A 20,194-nucleotide genomic window follows, 5' to 3' on the forward strand; every position below is an offset into this window, starting at 1 on the left:
TCGCAAAGCGTTTCTGTAGCAAGTCTTAGCAATAGCGCGCTTCACCACTTTCGAATGTGCTGAACCAAAAGGGAGGATTGGCTTGTTGGCACGTGGCTCATAGGCCCAACACACGTGGGAAGGACTCAACGTTAACATTAAATCTAGGAACCTGATGGCTCCTCTGTCCGGAACTTCATGTGCTATAACAAGCGGAGAAAGACACTTACTGAAAATTTCCAAAATACTAGTCAAAGGCGGACCATCCGAGGAGGTTCCAGCTTGAAACAACACAAGGAAATCGTCAACATAGCGGAATACTCTCTTAACAGCTGTGGATCCCAAGCAATTCTGAATGGCACGATCACGGCTGGCTAAAAATAAATCACTCAAAATGGGCGCAAGGCATGATCCTATGCACACCCCTTGACGTTGCAAGTAAATATGATCGTCCCATTCTGCAAATGTCGACCTCAGGTAATACTGTAGCAGTTCCATAAAACCTTCAACAGATATGCCTACTGCATTCTGGTAATTCACAACGCCAAAACTGTCAATACACCCGCGAATGCAAGCCAGAAGCTCATTGTGTGGCAATGAGTAATACAGATCTTTATGAGGCTTCAGAAATAGAAAGGCTGGGCAGTGCATGTGTCAGCAGGCCTTCGATTGCGCTATCATTAAAAGAAATAGATTTCCTTCGGCACGTTAGCACACGTGCTGCTCATGGTGCGTTGTGAAGATGACTATGTGGTTGTTAGGTGGATTCTGTTTTGTTTGTTTTGTATTTTCTTTTTTTGTTAGAAGCTGCCCAAGTATATATTGTGCGGCTCTGGCAAATAAATCTTGTTGTAAGTTCAGTGCCACTGTCTGTCTCCTTCTTTTTCTTGTCTCTCGTTTTTTGGCGCTGTTTTTTATGTGAATCATGTCGTACCAACTCGCCCAAGCAACCACGTTAGCTACTTTCAACTTCCTCGTCCTGCCGTTTTTTTAAATGTGCAATGAAAATGTAAAGAAACGAGAAGGGCAGAATGTCTCTAGGCGTAAATGACAACAATGAAAGTTGAATTGTATTTTAAGCTCTTCCGTGCAAGTGAGATTTGTCAACATGATTCGGTAAGACCTGAATAATACCAAAAATGACGTGTAGGTGATGTGCATCTGTGATGGTGCCACATGGTCGTGACATATGGCCGCACGGAATCTATCCTAATAAGAAAGCATCTGCCGGTGTTTCTGGCAGATTAAATAAAGCATTTTCAAACTTCACCATTAAAAAGAATTCGCACATTTTTGTCCGAACTTTTGCCGATATCGCGGTACGAAGGGGCGGGGGAGCGACGACGTGCATTACCAATGGTTTGCATTAAATCGAGATGGCTCTAAAAATTCTTCCACCATGGGGTGGTACGCGGTGAAGGTTCTTGTTTGTAAATACTACAACCCCCTGTTACCCTTTCCATATGTGTTTGTTCTGCTTCTTATTCATAACAACTAGAATGCCACATGCTTTCGTGTTTCTGTCATTATATTTCATCGAGTGAACTGCAGAATATAACAAGTGTTGTTCAGAGTTCAATTAAAATCAGTGATTTTCAATAAAAATCGAATGTTCTCTCTTTTTATTGAATAGCTAAGTTTTTTTTAAGTATTGTTGCCTCAAACGTCAAACAAAGGTGATCTTCATATTATCTTGATATACTCACCCTACTTCTCGTTATTCCGACAAGCTTGAATGAAATGGCAGGACCTGTCATATCAACAAATATTCTGTTTACCTGGAATGCAGGTAAGGTTTGTCACTTTTCCAAGGAAGCAACAATGAACGCCACGCCAAGTTTTTCTGCAGTAATGACCAAAGAAATGAATATTTCATAAATAAAAGTACATCTTTATCCAGTAACTTTTACACTTACAGATAAAATAAAAGAAAGACAGAAAAATTAACGAGCGATACAAAACTTGACATGTATGCTGTCACTCTTTCTTTAGTACGTCATTATTTAGAATAAAATTTGCTTACCGCATTCAGCATGATTGAAAGGTACTCAATCAGGTCTATATCTCTTCTAAAATACTTTTGGTGCCTCTCGTCGGAGATGATGTGAACCTCCACTACAAATTCTCGCACGAACCTCGGAGCTGTAGTTGTCAGAGTAGGGAAGGCTGATTAAAAATACATTTATTACCGTTTAATTCTCATGTTACTTTCAGTGCTATATTACAGGACAACCGACTTTTCTTGCGGCTTCGTTTTTGCACTTGCCTAATTTAAGAGTTTCTGTATAGTACAACATGCTTACTCTACGTCTCGCTTTGAAGCTTCCCCGAGTGAAAAAAACGCCCAACTTGCGACATAAAATTTTGTTCGCATTCCGGACGTTTTTAGGCATAGTCATTCTGAGCTAATAATTTTAGAATTACTTCACTTCACTTTTAAGGACTAAATATTCTTTATGGAGCACGCTGCAGTGGAGGACTGTGGGTTAAATTTAGACCACTTGGGGATCCTTAACAAACGCCTAAACTAAGTACACGAGTGCTTAGCAGTCAGCTTCCGTGGAAACGCGGCGGACGCAGCCGGTATCAAACCCTCACTTTTTCAGTCGAAGCGGGGTGACATAATGGACACCTACACAACAGTTGTGGTTTTTCTAAGCTAGGATAAGCACTTCATACATACGATGTGGTTTCATACATACTTCATACATACTTCATACATACTTCATACATACTTCATACATACTTCATACATACTTCATACATACGCTGTTTAGCTATGACGTAGCATAGCATTCAGAATATTTTAAATGCTCGTATGCGTTGATTGTCGGTATGAACTCGTAGCACCATGCAACTGCGTGGCTGAGAATTGATCTAGACTGCCGAGAAAAGTTCAGCATCAGCATTGATGGAAATGAACGGCTATTTGGGCCAGTCAGTTATTTGGGCTAGCTGGTCAGCGCTGCGCTCGTGTTGTCCCTATTTGCCTTAAGTTCTTCGCCTTCCGTACGCGTTTCTTCCAACACCTTCGCGCTTGCGCTGCGACTCCTATTAACATGAAGTTAGCGATAAAGTTAGTGTTTTGTTAAAGCCTCACCAAATTTGCAACCCGGGATTACTTGCAATACTAGAAAATGACATGGATGATAAATGGATTCTTTTAGGAGTCAGGAAGGCGCTTTTTATTTGAGTGCACTTACAGCGGCCAGTAGTTGAAATGCCAACAAGAAACTGGACAGAGCGCAGGCTACGAATGACTACGCGCAAGTCTTGCGTGAAGTACGCGTTAAAGAAAAAGCAGTACCACGTAAAAGTCCACGAATCTGAAATAAGCCACTCTTACGGACTCCGGGGAAGCTGGCTTTCCAAGAAGCGGTAGTATCCCTTACAAAAATGGTTCTTGAATTTCTGATTACATCTTGATATGTTTTTGATGACACATCAGAATGTAATCATAAACTCGAGAGCTAGTGACTTTTATCATCAAGATGGCAGCAGGAACTTAACAGAGAATACACTTCACAAATTATGCAGAAAAAACTACGCAGATTTTCAGCATGTAAACCTGATGTTTAAAACTAAAGACATTTAACATTAAGTTCACAGCAGCCACTTAGCAGAGAATACTCAGTATATGATCCTAATTTTCGTGCGAAATATTTCCTAGAAGAAGTTAGCTATATCGCTTAAGAGATGTACACGAAGGTTGAAGCCTATAGACTTTTCATAGTCAAATATGGACCAAACCCCGAACCTCTGGATCCAGAGGTTCGGGGTTTGAACCCCATGGGGTTTGAAACCCGTGGGGTTTGAGTACATATCACTTCGAGGAGATATATAATTTCGACCAACTTGTTTTGAGTAATATTTAGCTGTCTGATTTGAACTATGTGGTTTATCATGCCTATTCAATTGATCCAACACGGGGTCCGGACAGGAAGGTGTGGTCGAGTGTCATTTTGTGCTCTGTACCACATTAAGAAAAAAAGCTCGGGGGTGGGGGGGGGGGCACGGGCCCGCTGCGCCACCCCTTGGATGCGCCTCTGGTTCAGACATTGATGGGGCGGCAAATTTTGCTGCATATTTTTACACAGCGTCGCGTTTTGACAGAAATGGCCTCAGTGCCAGAGGGAGGAGGTTGAGCGGGGGGGAGGCACTGTATAGCAATACTTATATCGTACACCCCCCACCCCCCTCGAAGGACAACTCTGTGCACACCTCTGGAACGCATTTCACCTCGTTCCGAGTGCTAACTACTTTTTCCTGTGTCATAATCATGACTGGGGGCACAGCCAGGGGGTATGGGGGAGTCTTCAAACCACCCCTAAAATGTTCAATTTTGCATGAGAATATATGCACGCACACATACAAACCCATGCACAAACATACACAAATTATCGTTGAGCCCCGGCCGCCCTAAAAAATTTCTGGCTACGCTACTAATCACGACTGTGATTTTGCCATACCTTTTCAGCATCTCTTTGTCTTAGTATCAATGTCCAAACCCATTGATCCACTTTTGAAGTTGCAACCATTTTTGCTGAGTCACGGTCATCTAGTGAACATGGCTATAACTCTTATCCCATTATTTGACCTGTACCTTTCTATACAACCATCACAACCAGCTTCACAGTTGTTTAAACTTACCAGGCATCATTTTCATGCTCTGCTGACTCAACTCATGCCTTAATCATTCTAGGTTCATCATCATGGCTCTCATCATCGCTATGGCAACCCAGCTTGTGTGAACTACTGACACTAATATGCAATTCTGATCACTTTTTTATTTTTTGACTGTCCACCCACTTGCACTGTCAAGCTATGAGCGCGACTATAATGTTAACCTAGCTTTAGTCATGTCCTTCTTCAACTTGGACATTCTTTGGTATATCACATGCCATGATTATTCATTTTATTCACGAGATATCAATTCTTTTTCAATCTTTTCATCATTTCGGCTCCTGTTTTGGAAGGTCACTTGGTAACGATACATATTAAAGCTTCCTAAAGCATTCACTGATGTGTACAAACACAGTGCAGATGTAATCTCACACTAGCATATAGGAATATAAATTACAAGAATTTTTCATAATTATCTTGATGAAATTCAGATATTCAATTCAGGTGCTACAGCCATGTTTAGTTTTTTTTTTCTTGGCAAGCAGACCACAAGTTAATTTTTTGTTGCGTGTTAGAACGTCGGACCCCAAACATGCATGCCGAACAGTGCGAAGATGAGTCTTCCTTACTTTTCCTGATAATGAATTGTCAAATAAGATTCCTTTGCTGATATGTAGGCAAACAAATCGAGGTCGATATTGATTCATATTGAAATTTCCATTTCTCTTACTCCATGCCATGGATGCAGAGTGCTTATATATGCATACATACATATACAATTGTCGTGTGGTGTAAATTAACCTTATTAATTGTAATATACATACAGAGAAAAGACGAAGCAGCAGTTTGACAAATATAAGGGCAGGAGTGAAGAGAGTAAGAGACATTAGTTAAAGAGGAAGCAAGTGTGGACATAAGAACAAGGTGCTTCTCGTGATGGATGGTTTTGACTAAGTGTTAAGGCTTCACATACCTCAATAGTTTTTAACCCATGGGCATACTATTTGTTAAAGGTGCACCATGCAAAGCAAACAGCTAACAACTGTCACCCTGACAAGGGAGAAAAATTTGCTGCGAGTTGCCCTGGAAAAGTAAATGTGATTGATTTTGCTGTAAATTCTACTGAAGTTCACATTTTCTTAACAATGACCAATTATAGAATCTCGCATGTTGAGTTCTCAACAAACCTAAAAGAAACAGAATAGAAAAAACATTTCTTTTCAACAAGTTTATTCAGAAAAGCACATGTGTGGTTGATATCTTAAGCAATTTCGACGTACGATACCCATAAGTTTACTATACTTAAGGAACAGCTAATCCCCACAGCCATAATAAACCACATCCAAGAAAGTAAAACAAAGTAAAAACTATACAGATGCAGAGCACTTTGCATATATGTGTGAAACACAAAAGGTAATTACTTTAGAGCAGTGACTTCAGCTGTACACTGCTTATCAATTAATTATGGGAAACAATGAAAACATAAGAGGCTTCATGTTGACATAATATTAAACAGCCATATGTAACACAAAAGTGACATACTTGTGATACTTTTTTGAAGTACTACATAAATACCAAAACAAATAAATTTCTAAGCACATTTTGAACTAAGCTTCTTAGCTGTGTAATACACATTGATATTTGAATCGATCACCTCGATGCTCGATTCAAATAGGTCACAAAGCTTCAGACGAAAAGCACTTCAGAACCTCATGCCAGTGGTATCAACAAGGGGAGTATGGACGCTGCGATTGAAGCACAACTGTGTGAGGAGAGAACTAACACTAGTAACGAAAAACAAAGTTTTGTTAAAGGGTGAAGCAATCTTCATATTTTACAATGTGGGATTCGAGAGCAACCGCCACCCTGGCGCCTGTTTACCCAGCTAGCACGTGTGGCAGAACCACGGGGCCCCGAGTGCAATGGCCCGCCGTTATTTGGCAATATGGCTGCCGTGGCTATGTCGCCAGGCCTTTTGTCTGGTGAAAGCTGCACGCCAGCTTGTCAGAGTGGAACCACGTGTTCGGACATGTCCAAGCGAAGCGCTCGCTTACCCTCAGGCGGATCACATGGGCACGCTAGCACACGTCACTGCGCTTTGCCTGTCCCTGCTGGCTGCCTGTGACATCCCCTCTCCCCAGAGCTTGCTTCTACCTGACGCTGGCTTGCTGTGAGATGCTCTCAGGCTGGCACGAGAGGTTTATGCCCACAACAAACATGTATTTGCCAATCAATTTTATTTAGGTGCAATCTGCAAAGATTGTACGGCCTCTGAATTATGGTGGTGCAATTTTAATTTTTGCTGTCCACGGTGTTTCGAGCTACATTTCATTGTGGGCGAATGCGTGGAGTGCTGTGTCCGACCAGCAAATTATCCTGCGGGAGGATACGGCCCACGTTTAATGCCATACTCATCCCTCGGTACCTGTGGAAATGATGTGCTGAGCAAGGACGTCCGAGGACTTATGTCTAGATAACACCCCGGGACAACTGCAGTTCAGAGTAGTGTACTCACTGCACGCATCTTTACAAATCAGCAATCCTGGGACCTGGTTTCCATCGTCACGACACGGCATGCCTACCATATTTCATGTTATCGGTAAGCACATGGCCAAGCCATTTTTCACAATGCTCATAAACGATTACAGGTAAAGTTGATTAATCATAGATTAAAGCAAAACGTAGTCTACATAGTGTCCATAAAATTTTGGTACTTATCGCCACATTTGGTGCTCATTTTGTACAGTGCAATAATATTTTACCATGACCATTAATTAAATTGCAATGGCATAATTTTAGCATGACTAGGCGTTAATTCTTGGGAACGAAGCCCACGAACAACACAATCAATGTACACTTGACGAGAACTGCGTATAGGTAAGGCAAACAATGCTGCAAATATGAAAAATAAGCTGCTTCTTGCTTTGCGGTACGCATCACAGATTTTTCCGCTAAACTCTTGCCAGGTGGTAAAGGAGCCCTCGTGGTTCTCATACTTCGATTTTTACACTGATATGCCATGTCATACAGCCTCTACGTGGCCTCAGCAAGGAACTTTTCATTCACTCTGCAAATAAACAAATCCCCATCGGAAGCCAGTGCAAGACATTTTTCCACTGAAACAAGTGACACACGCTTGATTTCAGCAGTAGATTCAACTTTAACAAAATAGTAGGGTTCATCCTTGCAGAACACCTCAAGCATGTTGTGCTTCACAATGTACACCTGAACAGGGAGCACTGTCTCCTTTAGGCATGCACACTGTTCATGCCCCTGTGAGCAGTACACACTAATGTCCCGAAGGCGGCCAAACAACCCATTGATAATGACGAATGAATTTACCCTTCGCGATCTGTCCAGATCCGCAGTGCAATATGCAACGTTTCCGATGCCCATCTTTCGAAAATGAGTGCCATCCGCACTTCGCACTGCTTTACCATAGAATGTAGTGGTCCCATTCTGCACAGATCGTTTTCTTAATTCGTAGCCCTTCATTTGTGCCTTGAACAAATTCTGAGTGTGTGCATTTTCTCTTGCAACATTACTCCAAAGCGTAGGCAAGGCTTGCATGAGGAAGAACTTGTCAATAATCTGTTTTTCAAGGTACCTGGTCCCTTTGACCATTTTCACAAGCTTTCCATTCATAGATTCAAATCCGAACATTGAATGTGCCCACAGTGGACCCCAATGCTTCACTGTGTCAACAAGGTGAAGCAGCAGATGCGCATTGTATGTCATGTTTGTTATGCCATATAGCTCCTGGTACTCTTTGACAAACTTTACCATTTCATTTTTCATAATGTTGAGCCTGTCAAGGGCTACGCAATCGCTCAACAAGTAGTACATTATGTCAACGAATGAGACCCAGTGGCGGTGATTCTTTTCTGGAACATAGCCAGCCAACACAATTGGCGAATAAAACAACAACCGATTCCGCCAGTCAGCACATTTCCAGTGTTTTAGGTCATTCAGTGATCTTGGACGCCTTGATATTTCCCAGATTGGTTGCAGGCTGAGCAGCTTCTCGTTCAATTCACTCAAGTGAAGGCGAAGCTTAAAACTACGACACCTCTTAGAGTTTAGCCACAGCAATGTCGTAGCTTTTAGAAAACCTGCATGCATGTAGTCAACCACAAAGCCAGTAGGAAAGTCAAAGTGGTTCAGCAGCGTGAGGACACTTGTAGCCTTTATGCCACGGCTCACTTGCTCTTGCTTTCTTCTGGCTTTTTGGGCATGATGCTGAAATGACTCATTAGTACGGAGCTTTATAGCAGAAGTGGAGACTGGGTAGACATGGCAATGCCCATTACCCTTTGCAATGACATCTCCAGGATGCTCGCACCATGCGCAACCGTACTTCCCATTAAACTGAGTCATGCCCATAACTTCACATCTTGCGACACTGTCCACCGTGCATGGGCCAGGGAAAACCTTCATATTTTTTTTCTGCCCATGTGAATCTTCCCATGTCATGCCGGTAGAAGAAAGCACATTCAGCGACTTCACAAAAGGCAGGAGGAACGTATTCATTACATGCTTTTTGGGCCCAAATCACAGGCCAGCAAGGACGAGCCTCTGGACCCTGTCTTTATACGTCAGCTCATTAATTTGAGCAAGGAGAGGCCAGAATCCAAACTTGCTGCTTTCAAAAAGTGGAACACCGTCGGTGTTAAATGTCAGCGAAACATCATTAGGACCCATGGGAATACTTCTGCAGCCAATGCCTGTCGTGATGTCTGTGACATCGAAAGAGGGGGACGACTGAGCAGGCACAACCTCAGCTGTTTTCAAAATATCACAGATTTGTGATTCTATGTTAAATGAAAAAAAAATATGATGAACTTTTTAGCAGTGCACTGATGTCATGATGCACATTGCAGTGCTCGCAAAATACGGTAGATGCCATTTCAGCAGTCCCAATGTAGTTGCAACAATTGCTACAGTATAAATCTCTGTTCTTTGCACTCTCAGGAGAGCTGAAATGTCTAAAAAATTTGTACTTTGAACAAGGCAGCTCTCTTCAGATCAAGTAGAGGAGCAGCTTATTGTGTGCTAGTCAATTTTCCATGTGGATGCTGTGGCAGTAGAGGAAGCCATGTACTCAAAAAAAGTTCCCTACTCAGGCTGGTGCTCAGTGTGCCTGCAGTGCCTTACAGCAGGTCAAAGAGCTTGAAAATGAGGTCCGGGAGCTCCGCAAGCGGCTAGAAGTTGCTGAAAACATGCTTGGTAAGCAGCCTCCAGCCCTTTTTTCTTCTTTTGTTGATCAAGCTTGAATGGCTATTGGATGGTGCAACTAATTTGTAAACTAGCTTGGCCATCTGTATTTAGGCAGTGCACAGTGTTGCCAAAACTCAGTTTTTTATAAACTTTTCCTTCATGGAACTGCCTGAGGAAATGCAAGAGGTGCCTAACCTTGCATCTAGCAAGGTGGTAAGCTGAACCAGTTCGTACATTGTAAAATGTGTAAACGCCTGCGGAAAACATGAACATTGAGAAGACAGCAATAGGACAAACTCGCATTTACAATTAGAAATGTTGAACACATCAAACACCAATGCATACCTTCTGGCACCCACCTTGTACATGTGCAGCCATTGCTAAGAAGGGGATAACATCGCTGAATTTTTGACAGGACTTAAAGAAGACTAGACGACCAAAGTGCTGAACTGAACTGATTTTTATTTGCCTATATGTGACAGGACACAAGGAAGGCCATCTGGGCTTCGTTGTGTCCTGTTAAAAATTTAGCCGCGTTTTCCCCTTCTTTGCAACCATGAACCAACTAGCCGAATCCTCAACCCCAACACTCTATTGATAATTGTTTGTTTGCCTATTGTGGCTCTAAGGAACGTTCACTATTTATTGGAGAGGCACGACGATGTGTCACTGACACGTCTCTTAGGTTTGTTATGTGGAACCCTTCGAAGATTTCTTATTCGTTCCTCATGTTTTCTCGCCCTTGAGTGCCTCGTTGTGAAACTTATTTGTGCACCACCTTTCCCATCATAACTCTCAGCACCTACTATGGCCATGTGATGAGTGCATCCCTTGAGCCCTCCACTACGGCGTCTCTCATAATCATATGGTGGTTTTGGGACGTTAAACCCCACAAATCAATTGATGAGTGCATCCGATCGTACAGGCTGGAAAAAACACTGTACATTCAACTTTGTGCCATTACACTTATGCATATTTTTATGGGTGAACTAGTTTCTCCCTCTAAGTTGCACTTATGCATGCTTTTATGGGTGAACTAGTTTCTCCCTCTAAGTGAAACTTTGTTTTAATCGGGTACATATATAAACTGACTCAACCTTACATGTCGGATAGAGGTGACTAGGTATAGAAACACTAGACATATGAAGAACTTCTTTGGCTTTGAAAACTGAGTGGTAGTTATAATGCTACTGGCATGCCGTGTCATGCTGAAACTCATAATAAAAAAAACAAAACTAAAATTTAATCACCTTAGACATTACAAGTGGTACATCAAACTTCTGATTTGCTATGTACAGCAACATTTTGTACGCACTGTTTTTACATCATGTTGTGAAAAGGTCGCCATTTAAGGAGCATCAAGTTGTACAGTGATTACTAGTATATTCCCTTTATAACAACTGTGGACAGTGGTATGTGCTGCTGTTTGGATAAAGGACTCCTACTCTTGCATGTGCACTCATGACATTCTACCTAATGTTCATATGAAAGGAACAAAGATGCTTTAACACGACTTGTGTTTTGTTGCTGGACTCTGCAGTTGACTAGGCATGTCACCTCTACATTCTAATCATTTTGTTACCTTAATATTGCCACGTTCCATTTCACAAGTTTTTGTTATCATCACCACACGATTCTCAGTGCAAACCGCGCCTGCAGTTTTCTAGAAGGTTCCGGACTGTAGTAGATCATTTCGGTAAGATCACGCCCACTGTGTGAACGGTACAGATTGTTCTGGACCCAACGCCACCGCCAGCGATAACGCTAGAACATTCGACGGCAAGAGTATAAATGCCGACGCGCTTCGCCGCCTGTCAGTAGTTGATCGAAGGCCGACGCTCCATTCGCCGCTATCAGTCTGAGACTGCTATCTCTGCGAGACTGCTGCTGTTATTGGACTTTCTGTTTACCGGGCACAGGTTCGCCCAAATAAACAGTTAAATCCCAACACGAAGTTTTCTGTCTTTGGCCACGTCACGACCCCGTGACAATATCATTCTTGTTCACAAGAACACCACACCCTTTGTTCAAAGCTGCTGTGTAAGGCAGGCATGAAGGGATGGTCCACTAACTAAGACACAAAGGTATGGCACCAATAGGCTTGTTGTTTATACTGATAGCAGCACCTTAGTTCATTATTCATCATTTACTGTAATTACACTAACAAATGTCCAAAACGTCTTTCTTTTTTACACATTCTCACTAGGATATGTTACTGTCCATTTCAGTGTGTTTGTCAATTTGATGAATTAGAACTGGAGCACAAAAAGTTCATTATTTAGGTCACTGTTGCAAATCACATCGTTATCCTTGTAACAGAGCAACAAAGTGCTGTTCAAAGTGCTCTAAAGGTGAAACATTCTGAATTTTCATTGCTCTTCTTCGGTAACATTCAAGATTGCTTCCACAATTTCATTTACTGCAGACCAAACCTTACTTTAATTACCACTTGTGCAAGCATTTTGATTAACGTGATTGCATTCATGTGCTCCCTTAGACTCCTATGACATGGTGAAAAAGTTGAGAAAAATCTTGAGGAAGACTGAGAAAGACCCATCTCCTGCTGTTGAAGCCGAAAGGGCGAGTATTCCTAATTTTGAAAAAAATTTTTTTTGTTTTTATTTTTGTTGCTTCTGTGGCACGCTTTCTTGTGCAGCACAATTGATCTCAAGATGCCATAAACGTTAACTCTGGCTATTGAAACTGTACCCAACGGGCTTGTACTGAGGCCTAAGCTTAGAATGTTCACAATGTGTGTGTTGCGCTACCAATGAAATAGGAGTTGCTGCCCCAGTTTGTCTTGTCAGTGCTCGGTTGTCGTGGTTTTTCCACATAAAACCCTGTAATGATATTTATTTTGCCCAGTATTTTTTTTTCATCTGAACATAGTAGCATTGCTGATCATGGTACTTCAGCAGCACTTGCTGTTGGGTTAACTTGTGCATGTTTTCTATTGTTAAAGGGGTCGTGAAAAGAAAATAAAGCTGCCCGGTTGTAATTTTTTCTGCTCCAATACGGATTAGACATGCCCATTTTGAAATATTTCGGTGTAATATTCAGTCTATAATTAATGACGCCCGTTTGAACTCGCAGTTCTCTTGGGTTCACCGGCCGCCATAAGCACTGATGTGTGACGTCATCCTAATACAAGTTGTAAACACAGCGTTAGCTTTAATTTGCTCAAAAATCATAGATTTATGGAAACCTAGAAAATAAAGAAATAACACCACTGGTTTGCACACCGAGTTGCATATTGTGCAGCTACAGCAAGTGATCTGCTTGGTTCTGCTTTCAAGTACATCCGGGCCTCCGACCTGCCCGGCTCTGTTACATGTTTTTTCTTGCCCATCTTGCTTTCCGTGTTGCCTTCGCTCTCTCGGTGCAGTGGTGTAGTTTTTTCTTACTGGTTGGTTGGCTCAGTCCTGGATGTGCCAACCGTGTGCATCGTCAGACAGTGTCGTACAAGTTATCGCAGTGCAAACGATGTTCGCGTTCACAAGCTTCAAACACCCGGAGTGGATCTACTAACTGCTACATTAGGATCGCATGGGCGCCTCCGGCGCGACAGTGGAAGCAGTATGATGCGGCAAACCTCGGTCAACTATGGCTGAGCAGGCGTAGTCGTCGTCATGTTTTGTAGACGACGGAGAATTCTCATTGGCTGACTTAGGATGACGTGAGAGCTTGGAAACCGAAATTGTGGTTTTATAACTATTAAATGAACTGGTATGATGAAACAAGTCGGTGTTTATTATTGAAAGGACGACCAGGATTCCGAATACACATGTAGTTGAAAATTTTCGGAAAACTTTTCACGACCCCTTTAATGATGCCAGACGAAATAAGACATTCCGAAAAGAGCATTCCTTTGTTGGTGTTGGTGTGCATGCATGTGCTACTGTCAATACACGATCATGGTGTCTGCAATTTAAAAGCAATCCTCATGATTTTGTTTCTTTTCTTTGTGAAGTAGCTGGATATCTGTATAGGTTTTTAAAAAGCACTAGTTCATAAAATGGAATGATAGTAAATTACTCATCCAGCTACAACCAGAAAATGAAATAGGCTGGCCCTAATAAAGCAAAGGTCTGGTAAGCATGGGAGGTGAAAATAAAACAATAACAATAAATGTTAGGTCCCATAACCACCATATAATTATGAGGGACACCGTAGTGTAGGGCTCCAGGAATTCCACTAACCTGGGGTTCTTTAACATGCACCTAAATCTAAGCACACGGGCCTCTAGCATTTTTCCACCATCGAAATGTTGCCACTGCAGCCAGAATTCCATCTTGCGACATCATCTTTCTGTTTTTGTGTCTCGAAAAATGATTGCGATCACTCCTTGAGCTATTTGGTAATATGCCTGTTGAAGGAGTACTGACATGAATTTTAAATATATTGGATTTTTGCTGTAAATAAAAGCGCTTGTGTCGAGAACTCTGAAAAGAGTATCATGGTGCCTAGAAATACATCATTACATCTTTAATACCACAACCTTAAAAAAGACAGTTTCTGTTTCGATATTGAGGTGGTGGTTTCAAACAGCAGCTGAAAAAAAAAAGAAACAGTGGCCGAAAATTGTTTACCCCAGATGGTAAGATTGAAACGTCATAGTTGTTCTTTGCTATGTGGAAAGGAACTGCTCTTTTGCTCAACGGATGCTTTCTGTGGTATGCAGGTTAACATCGGTGGAGGCATTTTGGTTGAGAAAACGCTCCTGGAGCGCCTCCATTCTCACTGCAATGGGCCTACAAAGTTCGCCAGGCATCTTCTCCGGGGTGTTTTTACTCTGGAGGAGATGCGTGGCAAATCACTCTTCGGCAAGGGCAGCAACGCCAATAGGAATGCCGAAGTAAAGGAGGCACTGGACCCAGTCAGGGTCAACGCAGTGATTGGTGAGTTACTAATGATGCCATGTAGATTTTTTTTCTCATATTCTTGTTTCAGATTTCATATTTGTGTCTTGATGTTGTGTGTATGCGGGGCTGAAAGCAAAATGTGGCTCTACCAGTTTTTATCTGTTTCTTAGTTCAAATCACTATTACCATGACTTCTGTTAGCATAACATTCACTGTATGAATTATTTTTGCTGAAGGCATGTTGTAATAACACCTTCTGTAAAGGATGGCAAAATTGCAAATGCCAGGCTGAAAGTTTTGTGGGTCACGAAAGTGCTTACTAAATGCAAGATTTGACTAGCTGTTGCATCATCAATAATCCCAACTCACCCTTGTTAGGGATAAAAAGGGTGCTATTCTCGAGTTTGGGGGAAAAGCCTCGTTCAGGCTGGCAAGCTTCGATAAGTCACCTGCTGCAAGATGGTAGTGAATAAATAAGTTAGTAAAAATGACTAGTTACGTTATCATTTGTTGCACTTAACGGATTGTCCCAAGTGTTGAAATTTTGCTATCTGGAACAGGTAGTGTTTCAACAAGTTGATCTGATGGAAGGCAAGTCAAGTCCATGTGTCGCAACATTGGCTCTTGTGACATTCCCTTTTTTTTCCACCTTGTTCAGTGTGTTCTCATGATCGCTAAGATGTGCAGCTAGGTATTCCATTTATGAACAGTGTCCTGCAATGCAGGCAGTAATTAAGTATAAAATATTTTAAGTCTCTTTATGAAAAGATAGCTTCTGTGCACATTAATTTTTTTCATGGTTAAACCATGAAAACTATGAAGACCTACAATATTGTAAATCCCGGTTAAAAACAAATTGCATTTTTGTTTTTAACTGTGATTTACACTATTGTAGGTTTTACGGTGCATGTATGTGCCACCATTCATGTAGGGCAGTGCCTCCTGGTTCAGCTTGAACAGTCATAAAGTGGTCCATTCTGCACAGTATTTGCCATTTAGATAATCAATGTCAAATATTTACTGCTGTGGAGTTATTTTTTTTTAAACTGTCAACCTTTTCACATTTTTTGCAGGCTACACATGCAGCAAGTTTGTAACTTCTACACTGCAGCTGAAAAATAGCTTGTCATCGATGTTGGCGCGAAAGCTGAGGTGATGTGCTGCGCACACTATGTATGTACAATATATTAAAGGAAGATTTGCTGAATACACTGCATCCTGCTTACTGTCATCCATGCAAATGCTAGTCCTACATACATTTGTGGGTACACAGCAGAGGCAGTGGATGGCATAACTACCAGCCAACTTTAACTGTACCGTCTTGCGGTCCCAGCTGTTATGGTCTCGGGTGAAATTTCTGATCCGAGGAAAAATTTTGCAAAGAAGCAAGTTGACACAAAGTTGTCACATATTCAGCATGATATTGTCAGAATTGTGACTTAATGAAACACCTCATAGATTCAGCAGAAATAGAGTAATTAAGAATGCACAGGAGGCTCAGTAATCAAGAACACACCAGAAGCGCAGTAACCAAGAACGCACCAGAAGCGCAGTAACTAAGAACGCACCAGAAGCGCAGTAACCAAGAACGCAACAGAAGCGCAGTAATCAAGAACGCACCACAAATGCAGTAACCAAGAAGTAATCAGAAATGCGGTGGCCAAATACATGCAGAAACTCATCAAGCACTCATCAAAAAAACTCATCACAATTTAATCAGGATTTCTGGTTGTTCTGTTGAGAATTGTATACAGGCATTCAGCAGACACTCAACAAAAATTTTTGTAAGGGTAGTTATAGAAAGGCTCACGCTAGAGTTTATGCGAACGTATCACGTCACACTTGCACGGAATACTTTGTAACTAGCACGCTGACCGCTTTCTGTTCACATTTCAACTGGTTACGATGCTAAGTGTAATGAAGATGTACTTATGGCAGTCTATAATGCAAAATATATCAGTAACACTAAAAAATTCATTTCAAAACGTACTTACTGTATATCCGGTTTTGCCGAGTTGTGGACATGGTAGACTTATACGGCAGGGCTGTAATTCAGCGTATGCACAATGATAGATCACCAATGCATCCCCATTTAACAGACGAATACGTGCGAACAGGTGCACACACAAACGACCACGAAGCTTTGCAAATAAATATGCGAGTGACACAAAGCAACGCTTGAATTCTAGTAAGACTAAGGCAAAACCGAATGTCCAGAAAGCGCGCCTGCGAGAAGAAATGCATGCGCGTATGGCACTGGATAAACTAGTCGGTTTGAGAATGCTAGATGAGCTACATGCGGTTTATCTTCGGTTGTTTGCATGTTCGTTGAAGACCTTTATGCTCTAGATTACATTCACCAGTCACTGTAGCGGCAGTCGCACGTACTGCTATAGTTCACAGATGTCATTCCCAGCTATTGAGGTTAATGCCTTGAGTTCGTGTAATGCATACACGAGTGTATAGTTTTTGTTCTCTACGGTAAGTATTTGTGTTCTTCATTGTAGCTTCTATTGTAGTTAGCTTTCCTTTTATTTTCATCTCCAGGCTTTATTTCTGAAGGCAAATAAAACAGCGCTAAACGAAAACGAAATGAAGTTTAGGCTGGCGGCAGACGCCATTGCTACTCTTGTGTAGACTACACAGTTGGATCAAATGACGCCAAAATTTCATGTTTGGAGCGTAAAATAAACGTAGTATAAATTAAAATTATTGCTGTTCCATATATTGACCATTAACAAATTAGTTAAAACAAAATGAAGAATCAAATTACATCCAGAACGAAGATATGAGGTGTTTGAGCTCTATGCATGAATGTGTCCTCGCTGAAGTACAGATTGTGCCCACTTTTATATCTACGTTATAAACACACCATCCTTCTATGTAGAAGCGTTCTAAGACACCCGTAAGGATAGCCTTCATTGTCATAATAAAAAAAAAGATTACCTGATTAGCACTATGAATATTATTCACAAGAAAGACGTTGAATATAGCTGCGTGCGAAGGTATTTCATTGTCCCCTTGGATTTTTGTATGCGCTCAAGTGCAATTTATTTGTCAGCGACTTTGTCAATAACATTACCAATTTCAAATTTTACTCCGATTGGTTTAGGTCTTGCTGATAATTGAAACGCCGGAATGGAAGACCACGGCTTTTGTGAGAAACAGCGAATTTGTTGTTTCAGAAAATCTATGTATATGCCTGTGCAGTTTTCACTTTGCGTGCATATTATACTACTACTACATAAAACTTGACGTCCAGTACTACAAACTCGTGGGACTAATGTACAGTTGCCACGGTATCTTTAGTACTATTACTCAGAAAATCAAGTTTTGGTATACACCGAACCACGATCTTGCATCAGCTGTCTTCAATTCTACAAAAATACACGAGATATCGAAGAACAACGTTGCTTTGAGCAGAAACAGTCATTTGCAAATATGTTTCCTTATCACAAAGAAATCGCAATAAGCAATTACTTGCCGTCTTTGTAGCTTGTCCAGATTTCTTCAGCTTCGAATATGCTGTGAAGGACTCGACCATCTGATGAACGTTCACTTTCTAGTAGAGGTTTTATTCTCAACTTATGGTTGATGATGCCCTTCTGTTGAAGGAAAGTAGTTGGCTGTGTAAATCGGGAGGGAGGGTACTTGTGTGGATTTGTTCATGTACACTCATTGCTGTTTAATTGCGTGGCGCTGAGAGGAAAAGGACAGAGCTGCATTGAGTGTGATTCATACCAAGGAGTAATATACACAGATCACCCATGCATATATATAAAAGCATTATTTGACCACCCAATAAATTCAGATCACAGGTTTCACTTGTCTGTGCAGTTTGTTCTCTAAGCGGTGCATGCTCTGCCGCGGTGGTCTAGTTCCTAAGGTACTCGGCTGCAGACCTGCAGGTCACGGGATTCAATTCCGGCTGTGGCGGCTGTATTTCCGATAAAGATGGAAATGGTGTAGGCCCTTGTGCACAGATTTGGGTGCACGTAAAGAACCCCAGGTGGTCGAAATTTCCGGAGCCCTCCACTACATTGTCTCTCATAATCATATCATGATTTTGGGACGTTGAGCCCCACATATCAATCAATCAATCTAAGCAGTGCACAATAACGTGGCAATGTTAATTCTGTGATTTGAGGTGAACCTCAACAAATTTTACCTTCACATCCAGTTGCTGGAAGATATGTTTGGTTTTCGCTGGCAGGTGACGTGTAGAGAGAGCTAATCTATTGGAAAACGGAGAGGTCAGCCTGAGCTAGTGTGCTCTAGCCTGCTACTGTGCACAGAATATAAGAGAAAGGGGAAAGAGTGATGAAGAGGAAAAAAGTTAGGCGTATATACCAGGCGGACGTGTAGATTAAAATACGCCATATTCTTGGTCCGGGTTTGTTTTGAGGCAAGGGGTAAATTTTAACGTAGGCCAGCTCGCCTGCTTAAATAGTGCACTATCTTAAATATGCCTCTAAACAGCATTTCAAGGATTTTGGTGTTGTCTCCAAGTTGTGTGCATTTTAAGAGTGGTCATGCATAATAGCAGCAGATCTGTAGTGCTCCAGCATAAAATGCAGATATTCTTAAGCACGTACCACTAGGAGCGCTCCATCTTCATGGGTTACGAAGACAGAGGATTGCTGATGCGAGTCGTAATATAGGTGTTCCTGAATTCGAGCCGTGTCAATCTGTAACAACGTGTCATAAAATTTTTGCATTAGAATGCCATTCGTTTAAACTATATGGTCCAACGTGATTTGTCTCCAGTAAAAACCTTACTAAACCTACGTCTAATGAAGCTAGGGCAGGTATAGGGGACATTAATTGCATATTTTAACTGCAGTATAGCAAATGTGACATAATTTAAAAATAATATGAGCAAAAAATATAAACATGGCCATTTACTGTACTGCAATTCAAGTCACAATTTTTATACTACAGTTAAAGCCTAAAAAGTTAATCTCCACAATACCTTTCTTATAACTTTATTCTGTTGCTCTTATAAAGTAATCTAAAAAGTTAGCATTCAATCAATCTTCCCGCTCCTGTTCATTCTTTCAACGGCTTACGATAGTTGTACTAATTACGCCCTAGTAAATGGCTGCATCAGTTATCAGAAACACAGCAAGGAAAGTTGAAACTATCAAGGCTGCTTGGTAAGGGGGCCAACTGTTCATACGGCGAGAAAAGCCAATCAACCAAGAGATGATGATGATGATGATTTGTGGGGTTTAACGTCCCAAAACCACCATTTGATTATGAGAGACGCCGTAGTGGAGGGCTCCGGAAATTTTGACCACCTGGGGTTCTTTAACGTGCACCCAAATCTGAGTACACGGGCCTACAACATTTCCGCCTCCATCGGAAATGCAGCCGCCGCATCCGGGAATCGAACCCGCGACCTGCGGGTCAGCAGCCGAGTACCTTAGCCACTAGACCACCGCGGCGGGGCAATCAACCAAGAGGTTAACTTGGCAGTAACCATTGTGCTTATTTCAGCTCCAGGTGATAGA

At 41.7% G+C, this 20,194-nt stretch overlaps 1 protein-coding gene across 2 annotated transcripts in view; it reads right to left on the reverse strand.

Annotated features, from left to right (window-relative positions):
- LOC119165176 (venom metalloproteinase antarease-like TtrivMP_A) overlaps window positions 1-20,194 on the reverse strand; it is a 52,548-nt gene that overhangs the window by 22,816 nt on the left and 9,538 nt on the right. The window contains exons 3-7 of one of the 2 annotated variants that reach the window (XM_037417360.2): window positions 19,277-19,369; window positions 18,166-18,286; window positions 16,676-16,726; window positions 2,003-2,121; window positions 1,686-1,757 (exon numbers count right to left, since the gene is read on the reverse strand). In XM_037417360.2, the coding sequence (XP_037273257.2) occupies window positions 1,686-1,757; window positions 2,003-2,121; window positions 16,676-16,726; window positions 18,166-18,286; window positions 19,277-19,369 (456 nt within the window). Of the gene's footprint in view, window positions 1-1,685; window positions 1,758-2,002; window positions 2,146-16,675; window positions 16,727-18,165; window positions 18,287-19,276; window positions 19,370-20,194 lie in introns of both variants that reach the window. The other variant, XM_075870936.1, reaches the window with a different exon arrangement.

Source organism: Rhipicephalus microplus, chromosome 8 (assembly GCF_043290135.1).
Source record: "Rhipicephalus microplus isolate Deutch F79 chromosome 8, USDA_Rmic, whole genome shotgun sequence".
Classification (NCBI taxonomy): domain Eukaryota; kingdom Metazoa; phylum Arthropoda; class Arachnida; order Ixodida; family Ixodidae; genus Rhipicephalus; species Rhipicephalus microplus.